This window comes from Melanostigma gelatinosum (genome assembly GCF_949748355.1).
Source record: "Melanostigma gelatinosum genome assembly, chromosome: 17".
NCBI lineage: Eukaryota > Metazoa > Chordata > Actinopteri > Perciformes > Zoarcidae > Melanostigma > Melanostigma gelatinosum.
In genome coordinates this window covers 4,417,774-4,433,870 of record NC_136650.1, presented here as the reverse complement: position 1 = coordinate 4,433,870, position 16,097 = coordinate 4,417,774, and the positions used below count along the sequence as shown (strand labels likewise).

At 44.0% G+C, this 16,097-nt stretch overlaps 1 protein-coding gene across 1 annotated transcript in view; it reads right to left on the bottom strand.

Moving 5' to 3' along the window:
* The window catches only part of erf (Ets2 repressor factor), a 39,325-nt gene extending 29,984 nt beyond the window's left edge, over positions 1 to 9,341 (bottom strand). Inside the window, exon 1 of the mRNA XM_079288085.1 lies at positions 8,707 to 9,341. Within this exon, the coding sequence (XP_079144211.1) occupies positions 8,707 to 8,728 (22 nt within the window). The 5' untranslated portion in view covers positions 8,729 to 9,341. The remainder of the gene's footprint in view (positions 1 to 8,706) is intronic.
* Positions 9,342 to 16,097: the final 6,756 nt, after the last annotated feature.

The following is a 16,097-nucleotide window of genomic DNA, read 5'->3' as shown; positions in this document are numbered from 1 at the left end:
ACGCAAGGTAAATTCCTTCTTCAGCTCGTTTTGACTTATTCTAGTCAAAACAACACATCATTTGTCTTTATATTGTTTTCATTTGAGGCATTTAAACTGCAAAAAAAAAAAAAAGAAGCATGAAATGAAAGCATGCAGCTCGACACTGAATGATTGGATCTGGTAACAGGCTGCTACAAGGCAGTGTCTTTTATCCACAGAAGGGCTTCGGGCAAGAAGCTGACATGTTTTACTAGCTTGACAGCCAAACGTAGGCCTATCAAAAAATAAATAAAATCAAGAGGGATTTTCAATTATAGTCATTTGTTAACATACAGAGCACACAATGAATATGCTGTTGTCAAAGCCACCGGACTCAAACAGAAACAGCTACCGTACTTTACCCGCTGACCATTGTACAACGCACTTCATTCAAACTGACATAACACAATAAAACTCAGTGGAATCACCTGCTGTGGTAGCTGTCCACAGGAGCCTGGCATTCGTAGTTGTAACGATGTCATATTAGCCGAGTAATATTCCAAAGTTAACAGGTCATAATGCCCTCTCGATAAAAAGGTTATAAATGACCTTCGCCCGAGGCAAGACTTAGTCGCCCATCGGAGGCTAGCAGCTAACGTTAACTAGCTCAACAACAACTAGCTTGTTGTTCACAATGTAGCATGATCGGTTATCTGCGACTAGAAAGCACTGATACCAATCTCCTGATTGCATAATGGCCGATCAATCAGGGCTTGCTTGATGAAGATCACATTTATTTTTTCACTTCCGCTTCCCCGAACAAGCGTTAATGTCGAGCCGTGCACAGGCCACCATGCTGCTTTATAATGTCACACTAGACTTATGTCACCACAGAAGGGGAAGAAAAAAGTGTAAAAGCTCATTTTGGATTACATAATACAGGTTGAGTAATGTGGAAAATGACTAGACAGCTCACAAAATATCTCTGAGTATATTTATTCATGGTGAGTGAGTGTATAAATCTGCCTTTAATGTACTTATTTAAAAAGCATGAATGAGCTCTGGGCACCTAGTAAATCCAATAACAATTTAAACCCCAGAGGAGGAATTAATGCCAACAGTTATTTTTTTATATCACCAACACGTGGGATTGGTGGGATGAAAAGTCATCACATGCCAGGCCAACTTACAGGCAACAGGCAGCTGCCTCTTGTCATGGGCACCAAGTGGGATTCAGGGTCCTGGTGCTGCCAAGTTCAGCTGGAGGAAAGTGTCTGCTTCATGTGGAAGAACTATGCCTCGAGCCCACCCAGATGTGTCTTGGTGTCTCAGCTTTTGGATTTAATGACTTTGGAATACAAGGGCACTTTAACAAGGAATGATCTTTCCTCACAGCCTGCTACCACATTGACACTTCATGTCTCTGTCATCGTGCATTCTTGTGAAACCTTAAGAAACTCCTTTAAGCGTGTCTGTGTCCAGCAAAGCGCCACACAGAACAGAGCATGTGAAACACTTGATAATGAATGTCTGGTCTCACTGATGCTCTAAGCTCGGCGTACCCCCGTCGGTTCGGGAAGGTTTAAGTGGCCACATGTCCAATGGAGTGTCCTTTGTAGGAAATACTATTTAGAGGAGCACCGAGATTCATATTTAGGAGATTATGAATTAAAAATGGTATTTCTGAAAGATGGACAGCTCACGTTTTCAATCGCGCACTGTGGGCTTACAAATGCAGGTGCAACGCCAACAAGTGTACTGGGCAGGAAAAGTCTGTGTTGGATCAACTCCGTCCAAACAACCACAAAACACCCAAACTGTTTTCCTGCCTGCAACCTGTTGGCAGCGTTCCTCTCCCCTCAGCAGCTCTTGAGGTGGTCCCTTTTTAGAGCAAACACATCAATGTATTTTACATCGTTTTACAACTGGTTTCTAAATCAACAGGTTTGTTTCTGCCTGAAGACTTTCCACTGGTGTCTCAATGAATGCTGACGATAGCCAGTTGGATTTTAGCGCGCATTTCATTTTAAAAACACATGATAACCTAGATGTTGCCACCTACTGGAGCTCTCTCTGACACAACCTGGCAGACTCCATCTCACCACTCTCCTCTGAGCTAAAACAGACTCCCTAAAAAGCTGGCAGTGACCGGAGTAATGTGGGCGGTATTATGCAGAGCCATACAGGACCACACCTAGTCTGCCCCCTTTATCCTTTCTGCAGCGCGTCAACGGCAGACTCACGTTTGTGGAGACCCACCTCAATCCTTACGCCCGCTAAGACGACCCCACACCGACCCACTCGTTCTTCACGAGCCACAGGTGACAGCCATAACACACAGAGCGCCTCTTTGGGTTCGGATGACTCCAGTCACAACAGCCACAGACAGAGCACAGCCCCACCTCCACACCTTCGGTCTGTCTCAACCTCGGTTTGATTTAAAAACCTTCAAAAAGAGCTCCAAGGGCACACAAAATCGGTCTGCATTTTTTGATAAACACTGGCTTTACAAGCTTCACTCAGTCTTTCGTGAGAAAATGGTTGAGGACAGAGCTTTTTCCCACATTTTATCACACAAAAATATATCTGGCTTTTTTTAAGCCTCTAGCTGTAAATATCAATTAAATTAAAGCAGACAAGTTGACTGAAAATGGATTTTTAAGTTAGTGGAAAACACAGTATCCTGTCGGGTGTTTCAGTGATATCTGTCCCGCTACAGAAGCCGTCCTTATCTGCTGGAGCGAGTCGTCAGTTCCACTTGACCTGCTCTGTCCTTTTCATTGAGCAACACGGATTCACTCAATAGTGAATGCCTACAGATACCAAAGCGAGCAGGACGGTCATTTAAGACGATGAGGACTTAAAAGGTGTCGCTGCGTGTACTTGTCACCGTGTTGAGACAAATGAAAAGCACTTTCTTTGAGCCGTGCCGGTATTTGGGCTTTTTGAGAGCTTCATAACTGAATTACACAGCAAGAATTGCACAAAAAGATTATATCAAGAGGAAAAAGATACCAACAATTGGTCGTGTGTCCCTCTCCTTGATTATTTAGAAAAATAACTGACAGTCCAATCTGATTGCTAGTGTCTTGCCTACGGTCAACTGATCACGTTTGTCTGTTTAAGCTTTAAATAAAGGCTGAGATACGTGTGACTGTGACCGCTGTCTCAGAATAACAGGGCCGTTTCTACGCGCCGCAAACGGCAGCTTGAAGAGAGTCGTTCATAAATTCTAAATGTATTTAGCGCTCTGATAGCGCTACGTTGTTATGCGAGTGCTCTGCATTCACAGAGAAGATTGATTATAAGCACACGTATATTTAACAGTATTGTTAGTCTGATATTTAAACAAAGAGGCTATATAACATGATTTATTGGGAGAAACCAAGCAAGTCTGTGTAAAATCAGACATTCAGTCCCCCAATATAGCCAGAATAAAATTACCCTTTGTTTCACACCGCTGTGGTGTCGAACCATCAAATAGTCCACTGTTCTGGGTCACCGCTAACAATTTTATCATTCCCGCTAATAACCGGCCAAACGTAGATAATGTGGCCACACAATAAAGTAGGATTCAGCTGACTAAAGTATCAACAACAGAAAAGCCTCTCAAATCAAAGAGCTTCTCTTCCAACCTCAAACCTTGACAGAGATGTTCAACAACCCATGCAACTCATCACAGGAGACTCAATGCACCATGATGCAGGACAGCCCAGGGAGGAACAGATCTACTGCAATCAGAGGAACAAATCATTTGTTCTCCGGTGGAGAACAGCCCCACAGCTGAACTGTACAAGTTCAAGCAGTCTATGCGTTTTGTTCAAAGTTATCCTGGCAACATGTAGATGCACAACTATGTATTTGTTTATTAAACAGGGACCAAAGGACAGTCACTGACTGTCCCAGAGTTAGCTACAGTGTAGCAATATTTCATCAGCAGTCCCTCCAATAGACACGTAGATGTAATGCGTGTACAAAAAAAAGAAAATGACCACTTTAACTGTACAACATTGCAAATTGATGATTCCTAATGGTTTCAAACTACAAGATGGATTATGCTTTTAATATCCGAGCTGCTACACAACCACTACCGTAGTGCCCTTAGGCAAGGCACTTCAAATCGTGCGTGCCTGCTGAAACATGCGTTAAAAGAAAGCCTCGTGTTTGATGACAACCACTGTGAATGGGTTGCTCGGATATACAGCAAGCATGAATTTCATGTGAAAATAATATGGTGCAAAATGTATCCAATGTTGGAAAAATAATAATAAATGTTGGATAATAAATGTTGGATAATAAATGTTGGAAAAATAATAATAAAGCCCCAAAATGGAGCATCTTTGAGACATTTTCATTGTATTGCTAAATTAAAACACCTCACATTTGCTGTAGTGTTTTATACGTCAGTGAGACCCACAACACACAAACTGATGAACTGCACAAAAATGAATCCACGTTGTAAAGGACAACTCCTCAGTCGATATAAACTACACCACTGCTGTACCTGAAAAAAAGTATAGAACTGCAGGCTTGGATGTCTGTCACCGCTCACCTCCCAGACCGACTGGCAGGCCTTCCTGTGCTGAGGCCCGAGTGTTTGTTTGGCCAGCATGTCCCAGCTCGTGTGAGCTCTAAGCTTGGTATGGGTCACTGAAGCCACCGTACACACACGCACGCTTCCAGGAAAGGAGGCCCGGCGTGACGTCGAGAGGTGACCAGTGGCAACGCTGACCTGGGCCGCCGCTTGACTACACACTAGAGAAATGCTGACGTCACTCTGCGGCCATACTTTTTCCACGGTCTGTTTGCCCCGGGGCTCGACTCAGTAGTAATTTAGGAATGTGAGTCGACCTTTTGCTTTGACCTGATCACTGACAGTAACCACATAATGGGAGGAAAGCCAGGGAAAAGGGTACATCCTGTGAGGAACAATGGTATTTAGGGGCTTTTTTAGGCTGTGGAGACCTGAAACCTGGTCCCCACCATCATATTTAGGCCTGACCGGACTGGTGCTGCAAAGAAAAAGTGAGACCCAAGATCTGGTTGTAGTTATTCCCATTTAAAATATACATTTTTATTTTACCACAAATAGAGTAAAATTTAGAATAGAACACCATAAAATCTATTTGACTCATTCCGAGGCACATCAGCAGATTCAGTGCAAGGTAACTCATCACAATCACAATCCATTCTTCTTTCATATCGAGTGACATTCAGTCAACGCTGCACACATGTCAGCCGACTCGCAGCACAGGACGCTACAGCGTCTCTGTCTGTCCTTCACATACCTCAAACCCGCTCATCCGATCTACTCACACTTGCCGTGTGTATTGTCCGGGTTTATGTCAGGTAAACGAAGTACTACAATGTTTTCCACTGAAGTAGAAGTACATAGTAAGTAGTATAAAGTTGAGTTACATATTTTTAAGTGCTTTCTGGGCTTTTTGCAAGGTATTTCGGGTGTGCAATGAGTTAGAATAGTAACAAATCAATATTTTTTGTATCTAAACATATTTAATCTATGGCTCTTTGGGGCCCTTTCAGTTGTGGCCCACCTTGCCTCATGGTAAAGTCTGCCCCTGGAGTTTTTCACCAGTGTTTCTGATTGTGAGAAGCTGTGACTTGGGTGTGTGGCGCAACTATATCACGGCAGGTGTGTTGCTGAGGACCAAAGACATCTCTGTGCAGAGTGTTAAAGTAGTTCATATGAGCGGTTCCTCGAGAAAGCTGCAAGCGGCACCACCACAGGCCGGGCGCCCTGCTCGTTTTCTACAGGCTCTGCACTCCTCGTCACTGAATCACAGAGGAGACAGGGTGTCCTGAAACAGAGACTGCACAACCACATCACTGAACACTTAAGCCGCCAGCACGTCTTCTCAAACTTTCCCCCCCGAGACAAACGTCTTGGCCTCGACTAGCGCAATTGTGCCGTCTCTGCTGCTGGTGCCGACGGCATAATTCGGTTTAATGGTGAGACAGTAACACAACAGAGTCCTTCCCAAAGGAAACTAACAGCGTCAGTCTTCTAGCTAAACGCGCCTGTGGTTCATTAGCTTTTGGTCTAACCGGTGTTATTAGAGCTATTTGAATCTGCATAAAAAAAGACGTCTCGTTGTTCTTCCTGTAATTACAATGGGCTGACTCAACTTGCCCACAACCAAATGGTCTTCCTCAAAGGGCAATTTGGTCTCGCTGGTAAAAGTCAAACACTCGCTTTGCTGGGACAACATCAATGTCAGGTAGAGCCGCACATTGACAAGACATATGGAGCGCACACACACACACAGTCATAAACAGCAGCCTAGCCCATACCAGACTTAACACCAGCTAATTGCTCATGTATGGCTCCTTTCACTCCACACACACACACAGTGTGCAACAAAGCGTGCTGGCTTGCCGGCCGTCTACAGCTGTGACGTCGAACATGTGGCGCTGTGTTGATATAAGGAGTAACACAAGTGGAAAAGTGGTGCTGGTGGGGCCAGACTGCTGACTTCCTGATAGGAAGAGTGAAGTGGAGGGTTGACCCATATATACATAAAATAGTCAACAGGCTGCTCCACCAAGGGAAACACAGACAAAGGGTCTGTGTAGCTCCAAGCATAATGTAATGTGGATGTCGATCACAGTTACCCAATGGTATCCTTTGGTGTTATATTATATTGATAACATGGGCCTTCTTACAAAAACAGTCAAAGTAAAATGACACACACCACAGTGATGTCACTTCAAATGTTACACAGCTTAATTTAGAGCTTTTCAGTCCCCAGAAATCAAAGGAAGTTGGTATGAATCACAAAACAACTAAAATGGGAACTACTGAAAGAACTCACAAGCCGTACTGGCTTTCATTGAACAGACACAACCAACAACAATTTGAACCTTTTTTTTTTTTTTTTTTGCTTAACAGCGTAACCAAACCAGATAAGCATTTATAAATAGTCAAAAGGGAGCTGTACTCTGCTAGATGGCACATGGCTCAAACAAAGCGGTCTACTATTAAAACTAAGTGAAGTGCAGCATAATGTTGCTGTTCTGATCCTCGGGATGATGGGAGTCAATAAGAGGGAATACAATGTTCCGACCATTGAAATGTCGTTTATGACACAAGAAATGTCTTTTGTCTAGTATTGGGTGCAAGTTTTCTGCATGGTGAGCTTTATGGATCAAGAATAAAAAAAAAGTAGCTCCATGGGTCATGACGCTCAGTTCTACTCTCAAACATTTTGGGGATTTGCCACCCATGAGGCACTCACACAAAAACACCAGCAAACAGCTGACTTTGGCCATTTAAACTTATATCACTTTACCCCCCCCCCCCACCATCATACGTACACACCCACATGGCTACAGATCGTGTAGCCAGGAAAAAAGTAGCTTGAGTAAAAGTTTTGTCAAAGTTGTTTTTGTGATATAAAAAAGTTATCTGAAGCCACACAGAGATCTAAAGGTTTCTAATTACCATTATGGGCATTCGATCTCCTTCAGCACAAGATTACCGAACAAGACTTCTGACTAAACTGAGTTTAAGAGCTCCTAAAATGAACAATCGAGGAGACATCACGAGCTGCGGATGGAAAATCGTAATCATTTAAATAACAATTTTTTTTTAAAGCCCGTCATTTGAAATAGCTTGGATGAAATCTGTTAAAAGTTATGAAATCTGTTAAAGCTCATACACAATTCCTGCAGCTATAAAGGGTCAAAGGGGATTACTTGCAGAGTGCCTCACAAAGCAAAGAAAACACCGAATTTTTGTAAACAAAGGGATGCAATAAGTTCCCTGATTGAATTTTAGAGTCTCACACCAAGGATGCGGGCAGCGTGTTATCCAGGATCTCAGATAACCTCAGAGTCAACCTCAGCTTATCAGCGGTCATCCAATCAACCAGTCACTTTATACTGTGGGCTGTGATGTAGTGAGACATGGAAGTGTGGTTTCCAGCTTGTAATAATAAAAATGCAAAAAACTAAATTAAAAAACTCCATGGTGAACACCAATGTGTCAATTCCATAAAATAAATATCTTACAATTAGCTTAGCCAACACACTTCATACACAGAAGTAATATCTCTTCTCAAAGCAACCATCAACTCTTCCAGTTGACTATTTCTATTTCTCCTGCAATATACATTTAAATAAAAAACAATCAGTTATAGTTATTTCTCTTTTAATCCATTTCTTTCCCCGTCTCCTGTAGATGTGAAAATAAATATTGCATGTGCACTATCAACTTTCAGTCACTCATAGTTGTTCCATGTGGTGTCGGTTAAAAGCTAAACTAAAGCGGAGTCGTCTGAAGTGAGACATGAAATAAATGTTAAATGCACCACTATCGCAGTCAGGGTCAGTGTGGCCCCGGCTCTGACTGCTTCCCACTGATCCGGAACATCATGCTAACTCTCTCATGTCCTCACTGTAAATAGCTCAGCATAGTAGTTTCAACTTAAATATCCTGCAAATAACTTTTAAAAATGGCATTTACGGTTGTATCGATCCGCTTTATCTGGAAACAAACTTGCCCGTGAGCTGGACTCTATTTTGTTTTAACTTTAGCTGAAACAACAACATGAGGCTCGGATGGATCCACCCTAGCGCCATCATTTTGTCACACTTTCCCCCTGGAGCGGAGAGTTTGGTTGGCGTGCTAACCAGCTAGCCGCTGAAGCTAGCCGCTGTTGTTTTCACTTGAAGAACGGCGGTGTCTGAAAAGTTGAAGCCAAGAAGCGTGAACCGTCAACTCACCGGGGTCTGCCGGGGTCTTCATCTTCGCTGTCGTCTTCGGCGCGTTGCTTCGGTCACTTTGCTCGTCGACTCGTAACTTTAGCTCGCGTTTAGCCAAGTGAGCTAGCCGAGTTAGCAGTGACACCCCACTCCTTCCTCCGGTGTTGTTCTCACAAGTGGCTCGTAAGAAAATAACCTGCCCCGACAATGTGCTCGTTTTTAAGTTGAAACATGAACCAGCTAACTTCACATACGCTTCTGCGTTTTATCTCGACACATCAGCGTTTGTTGAAAAAGTTTTGTTTCGCAATATTTGTACGCAGCGTCTGATGCCAAAAGTTGCCCCGAGCCTCTTGGGGGGGGGGGGGGGGGAAATCCAGTCGCCCGGGTCTGAATGGCGCAGGTCGAAGTTTGGAGGAGTCGTGCTGCCGTCGGTCGTACTGGAGCAGCGGAATGCGACGAGTCTAAACGTTCATCCCGTCTGTTGAAACGATGTCGCATGGTCGATTCCTCCTCCACATCATCATCCTCACCGACAGTCACAACAGCGGCGCTTCTGAAAGGAACAAAACCAACTCCGCTCTTTCTCTGCCCCTCTCTTTCTCCGGCAGACTTTTTCTTTTTCCACTGCACTCACTTCGTGTTCTCTCAACCCCCCCTTCTTCTGTCGGGTGTCGTGTTTCGCTCTCCTCCTGCCACACGGGGCCGCCCACGCTGACCCACGGAGGGAGGGAAGGGGTGAGGAACTGAACGCCCACTTGTTGCCAAAGATCGTGTATGGAGTGTGAATGTTCATGGTGGATTCAGTTTTTCTTTCTGGGGGGGGGGGGGGGCACAAAATTAGGGAGTAAATCAAAGTGCAACAAATATTATTTTAAAGTTATGGTAGTATATGTTGCAAAAACAGTTTCAGCCATAATAAACAGATAAGATGTAATACGGTTTTGTCAGAATCAGGGTTAGGAAACCAGCAAATATTCACATTTTAGAGGCTGGGACGAGTTTTTGTTTTCAAAATTATTAATGGAAAAGCAAATCAGTTTCTGACTTAGTTTAAGTAGGAAAGTCAACTACACCTGTGGACTAAACGTTTCAGGGAGCCTATGTGTGCGTGAACAAGTGGCAAACATTGATGCTGCCAATAACGACCCAATCAGTTAAATAAATAAAAAGCTAATTCAATTAATTAACATGAATACAACACACTGTGTATGTAAAGACACAAACACGTGTCTGCTGCAGTTTGGTTTATGTTTGCGTGTTAATTAAATAAAATCACTAATCACTTTTTTTATTTTATTCCTAGTTGCTCATCATCTTGATAGACGATCTTCGATGAGGACCAGTCGTTGCTCTGCTGCCGGGAGTTACCGCCGCCGCTGCCTCCAGTGTATCGCCCCGCTCGCTCCCGGTTGGCGCGTCATGGCGTTGCCGTGGAGACCCGCTGCAGCCGCGAGGCGCCGTGTTTACCTGTAAATTGCGACGGAGAAGCGGCCAGGGAGCCGCCGCCATCCGCCGTGCACACACGGGGAAGGAAGGAAAGAAAAGGGCCAATCAACAGGTGTCATTTATCCCGCAGGAACGGACGGTGGCCGTGTGCATAGACTATAATTATGAGAGGACCTATTAGCATTATGAGCTCATCACACACACACACACACACACACACACACACACACACACACACACACACACACACACACACACACACACACACATCTCTTTTCTCCCACACTCCTTTCTCCCTCTCTAATGAAGGGCCCTTCAGCACTTGCATCAGCTCTGAGGAGGCAGCAGATAAAGAGAGAGCGAGAGAGAGAGAGAGAGGAGTTGAAAGAAAGGAGCTGTAATTACTCAAGAGCGTAAAGTGGAGAGCGAGGAGCGGGCTGAGCCGAAGTGCGCATGGGAAGGAAGTGAAGTGGAGAAGAATAAGTGTGGATTGAAGGTAGCTCCTTTTTTCCCTTACTCTTTCTTTCTTACCCAATCAGTCATCACACTTGTTTCTGTCTCCCGTCCATCCACCCATCCCATCCCTCCCTCCCTCCATCCTCTGCTCTGCTCATTTACTTTGAGTGGCAGTGTGTGGGAGGTGAAGGCCAGCCGGTGGGTGAAGTATTTCATGTGATTGTCACATTGTCACACACACACACACACATGGAGTGGTACAATAAAAATACAACAGAAAAAACACCTCCTCTTTCTGCTGTCACTCCTTTGCCTCCTCCTCTCCTCCACTTCCTCTCCTCCTTGCCCCCGTATATCACACTCCTACTGCTCTTTCACTCCTCTGCTCTGCGTGGATCCTTCATCCTCCTCAGTTTTGTAACCATCACCTCCTACTTCATTTTGGCCTACGCCTCTCATCTTCTCCTCTTATACCTCACTTCCTCCTCTCCTCAGCAGTTCTCCTCCTGCTTGCCCCGCATGATGCTTTGTTAACACCTTCACCACAAAACCTCTGACAAAGGATCTACAGGTGTATGTGTGTGTGTTATGTTTATGATGATCCATCTGTTGAATATAGATTAAAAGAATAGTTTTGACATTTGACATTTTTTGCTTTTTTTTTTGCCAAGAGTCAGATGAGAAGATTGATGCCCCTCGTCTGTCTGTCTCGTCAATTTAAGGCGACAGCTGCTGCGTCTGTTTAGCTTAGCTTAGCACAAAGACTGGAAGCAGAGGGAAACAGCTAGCCTGGCTCTGTCCACGGTAATAAAATACGCCTACCGGCTCACTAATTTAACAAGTTATTTGTCATTTCCTAATACGTCGTGGTTTCCCCCCCCATTTCCAGTCTTTGTGCTAAGCTAAAGCTAAGCTAAGCTAACCGGCTGCTGGCTCTGGCTTCATGTTGAACAAACAGATATGAGAGTGGTATCGATCTTGTCATCTAACTCTCTACAAGAAATCAAATAAATGTATTTCCTAAAATGTCAAACTTCCCTTTTAATCGTTTAAAAAATCTCAAAAATGTTTTATTTTTTTTGTCGGACAAACAGTACACTATCAGACTAAGAATACAAGAAAATATTCACACCTGAGAAGTGGAATTTTACCTTTTGAAAATGAAAATAAAGTCAAAGATCAATCACAGAAGACACATTGACATATCATAGTGCATGTAACTAACACATTAATAATGGCTGAGTTCCATTTAGCTGCTTCAGCTTCAGGGTATTGTGCATAATGGGACACTTGAATAGAACAGAGCTGTTCTAAATGTGATTTGTAACTCGTGTGTTTTTTCGACATTACAACATTCAAAATGTCTGCTGTGAAAAGGAACTAATTGATTCAGCTCTACATTCGTGAGGTTGTCACTTTTCTCCTCTCTCTGCTCTGCTGCTGACCTTTTGCTCCACCCGAGGACACGTCGGGACAAACACCTCGAGGAGGTGAAGTGTGAACGATCCCGTGGTGTCTGGTCTGCCGCTCAGCATGACGACATCAGTTTGTTTCAACTCCATCAAGAAACTTGCATCCTTTAGGAAAGCTTTTCTATGTCCAAAGAGGAGCAGGTACTAAGATATGTGTACCCGTCTGCTCTGCAACTGAAAGACGAACAAAAGTGCAACCAGAAAAGATTCCTAGTGAATAATGATGTAATGCAAATTTCTGGTTTCGTTAGAGAGATTCAGTGCTCTGCAGACACAGATACATGTCGGCGAGAATTATATATAAACCAAAATACATCTTCCCGCCAAACCGGCATTTAAAAAACAGAAGTTTAAAATAAAAGTGTTGATTCTTTAATGTTCACTGCTTTATGTCTAAAGACTCTTCACAACACGTTGGGGCGATATAGGAGAGTCAGTCTGATGCGGTGATGGTTGAACGTTGCTTTTCTGCATTACAGCATGAAGTTCCAGACTGGTTTAAAATGATTGGACATGAAAGAGTAATTAACATTAATATTCATTGATATGTTTGCCTAGAACCAGTATCTTGCTTTGTGTATTTTGCACTTTTGGATTTGTCTTATGTATAACATATGAGCCACTGTGTTTACCGCCTTTTTGTGTGTTTCAAAATGTTGCAGAAATTATTACTGGAAGACAAATCAGTTCCAAAAACAACAGAACACAGATTTGGAGAAAAAACAAAGTCACCCTAAGTGTGATGATGGGAATATTGTGCCAAATAACTTCCGTTCAAGTCCCTATGTTTAGAGGCCAATTCCTTCACTCACAACAAGACGACTTGAAGTCGAGCTGTGTCCTCGCTGGCCGGTTGAAAAGTGGAAATAATAGCTTGTTGATGCAACAGGAGGGTCGCCGAGCAGACTGTGATGCAGACACCCGGCCGCATGCGAAAGCAACGGCAACAAAAGCTCAGCGGGAGCCCTGACGGCCACGTATGTGTGAATTGGTGGGCTGATTGGGACTAACACATCACCAGAGTGGCCATCGGTTCATTACTGAGGTGGTAATGCCCCTCATCAGCAAACAGGACTTCCTGAATGAGGATGTTCTTAAAGACGTGTGACCGGTGGGTTTTGGTGATTATGGTTTCAGTGCTGTTGCTCATTAGATGTGATCATTAACTTAACCCAACACCAATGGGCTGCTTTGACACAGTTTCACTGTTATGTCACTGTTGGGTTATTTACCCAAACTAAGTTTTACCTTAAAACTTGAAAAAATAATTGTTTTTTTACAAAAGTACGTGTATCTGCCATTTTAAACGGCAATTGGTACAAATATTATTTACAATCAGTAACAAAAATAGTTGCATTATGCTTTTTAAAAGCGGTTGAGTGGATTATAACGTTTCATAACTATACCGTATATTAGTAGCAGTAACATAAAAACAACCCATAGTTGTGAGTGTTTTTCTACCCTGGGTACGTCATGGTAAAGTAAAGCCCGTTGACCCAGAGTCTGTTGATTTTGACCCCGTGCTTTTTATGTGTTTGGGGAAAAAACACTGAAATGTACCTTTACTTTGTTTGTTTTTGGGGGTTCGGTGCCATTAGCAAAGTCCCAAATAGAGCTACGGTCACGTCTTTGTTTTCTTTTCTTCTATAGGTTAAGTGTTTTCTATCCGAGGAAATCTGCCGTGTTTTTTAAATGGTAAAATAGGCCCGAGGGGGCAAATGGAGCAAACCGAGCCACACCTCAGAGCGAGCGGCGCTCGGTCTCAACAACAAAACTGTAATGGGAGAGGCCTTTTCACACCAGCCCATCTGTATGCATAAGAAAACACTCTCTCTCTCACACACACACACACACACACACACACACACAGCAGTTGAGTCAAAACGATGTCGCTCGTGTGTTCGTGACAGCAGAACACGCTCGACTGGCCGGAGGGGAAAGTTTCTGCCTGTTTCGGAGTGATGAAGACATTTTCCATGTTGTGTTCTCTGCTCTGCACCATGAGCTTATGTTTGTGGAATAAGGAGGCCCTTGTGTGTGTGTCTGTCTGCCTGTCTGTCTGCCTGTCTGTCTGCCTGTCTGTCTGTCTGTCTGTCTGTCTGCCTGTCTGCCTGTCTGTCTGTCTGTCTGTCTGTCTGTCTGTCTGCCTGTCTGTCTGCCTGTCTGTCTGTCTGTCTGTCTGCCTGTCTGTCTGTCTGCCTGCCTGTCTGTCTGTCTGTCTGCCTGTCTGCCTGTCTGTCTGTCTGTCTGTCTGTCTGTCTGTCTGCCTGTCTGTCTGTCTGTCTGCCTGCCTGCCTGTCTGTCTGCCTGTCTGTCTGTCTGTCTGCCTGTCTGCCTGTCTGTCTGTCTGTCTGTCTGCCTGTCTGTCTGTCTGTCTGTCTGCCTGTCTGCCTGCCTGCCTGTCTGTCTGCCTGTCTGTCTGTCTGTCTGTCTGCCTGTCTGTCTGTCTGTCTGCCTGTCTGTCTGTCTGTCTGTCTGTCTGTCTGTCTGTCTGTCTGCCTGTCTGTCTGTCTGTCTGTCTGTCTGTCTGTCTGTCTGCCTGTCTGTCTGTCTGTCTGTCTGTCTGTCTGTCTGTCTCGCCGCTGCTCTTGTCTGACACACAAAGCAGCGGGACAGGTACAGAGAAGACAGAGGTTTTCTGAAAGAAGGGAAAGACAGAGGTCAGGAGAGGAGAGCTGAGGAGACTCTACCGGGGATCAGTAGAGGGGGAGGGGGAGAGAAAGAAAGAGTGTGAGTGCGAGAGAGAGAGAGTGAATGGGCCCTTTGTGATCAAAAGGCTTGTTTATTTTCTTGGCGCTTGAACTCCTCAGGAGCCACATTGGGCCTGTCTGCCCTGTCTAGCTCCCGTCCTCGCCGCCCTCCCCGACATCCCAGCGACAGGCCCTGAATCATGAAGAGGAGCCGGGTCACTTCAGAAGCAACACAAGCAGCTTTAAAACATGGCACGTGGAATTTGAAGCGGTTTGAAACTGGAAGACGACCTCCTGGGCGCTTGAATGGAGTCACAGTGAGAGAAATTGAGTTGAAACAAGTGCTTTTTACGTGTGACTCTGACTCGTACTGCTGTATTTTACAGTAGAAAACTATAAATGCCAGAGAAATGTACTTGATTTTAAAATATATTTATTCATTACAACTAACATCATAAAGTTATTCTTTGACTTTGAACAATGATGGAACTATACCTGAGTGACTCATCTTCTGGGGTGTCTTCTTAGCAACACATAAGCATAAAAAACAGAAACTGCTCCTTAATGTTATGTAGTATTGTTACTTACAGCTTGCAAAAGTGATTTTTAATCTCAATGGGACTACCTGGTTAAATAAAGGTTTAAAAAAAATATATATATATATTTCGGTTCGTTTTTCGGTTTATTCGGTTCGTCATGCGTACCGAACCGTGAGCCTCGTACCGAACGGTTCAATACGAATACGCGTAGCGTTACACCCCTAGTCAGAAGTGCTGCTTCAGAGGGATTACTTGATCAGTTTTATGATATTTTATTGTCTAAACATTGTTTTTTAGGAAAGTACTCATTGTGCCTTTGAGTAAAAGTAGCAATCTCACAGCAAAAGTCCTTCAAAACGTATACAAATATATACAAAAAGAACTTCAACAAAAGTAATCGTACTTAGAACCTCTTATCGTAATGCTACCCCATTATGTAGTGTGATGCGATTATTATAATATAACATTACTATTATCGTTGCAGATGATTAAGGTGAGGATAATGTGAAGTGCACATGTTATAAAGGTTACTGTAGTTCAAACCTGAAAGGAGCAGTGCGCAGCATTCAGCGACATCTCGTGGTGAATAGCCCTCCTCCCGCCCCTCCCTTTACAAGTGCCTGTTTGGAGAACTACGGTGGCCTTCAGGTCATGTGAAAGGCTCTCTCCGGAGCCAGTGTTTGGTTTGTCTGTTCTGGGCTACCGTAGAAACGTGGCGGTGCAAAATGCCGGACTCCGTGAAGACACCCTGCTAGATATGAAGGACTCATTCGAAGCTAACGAAAACACAATGATTCTTAGTTTCA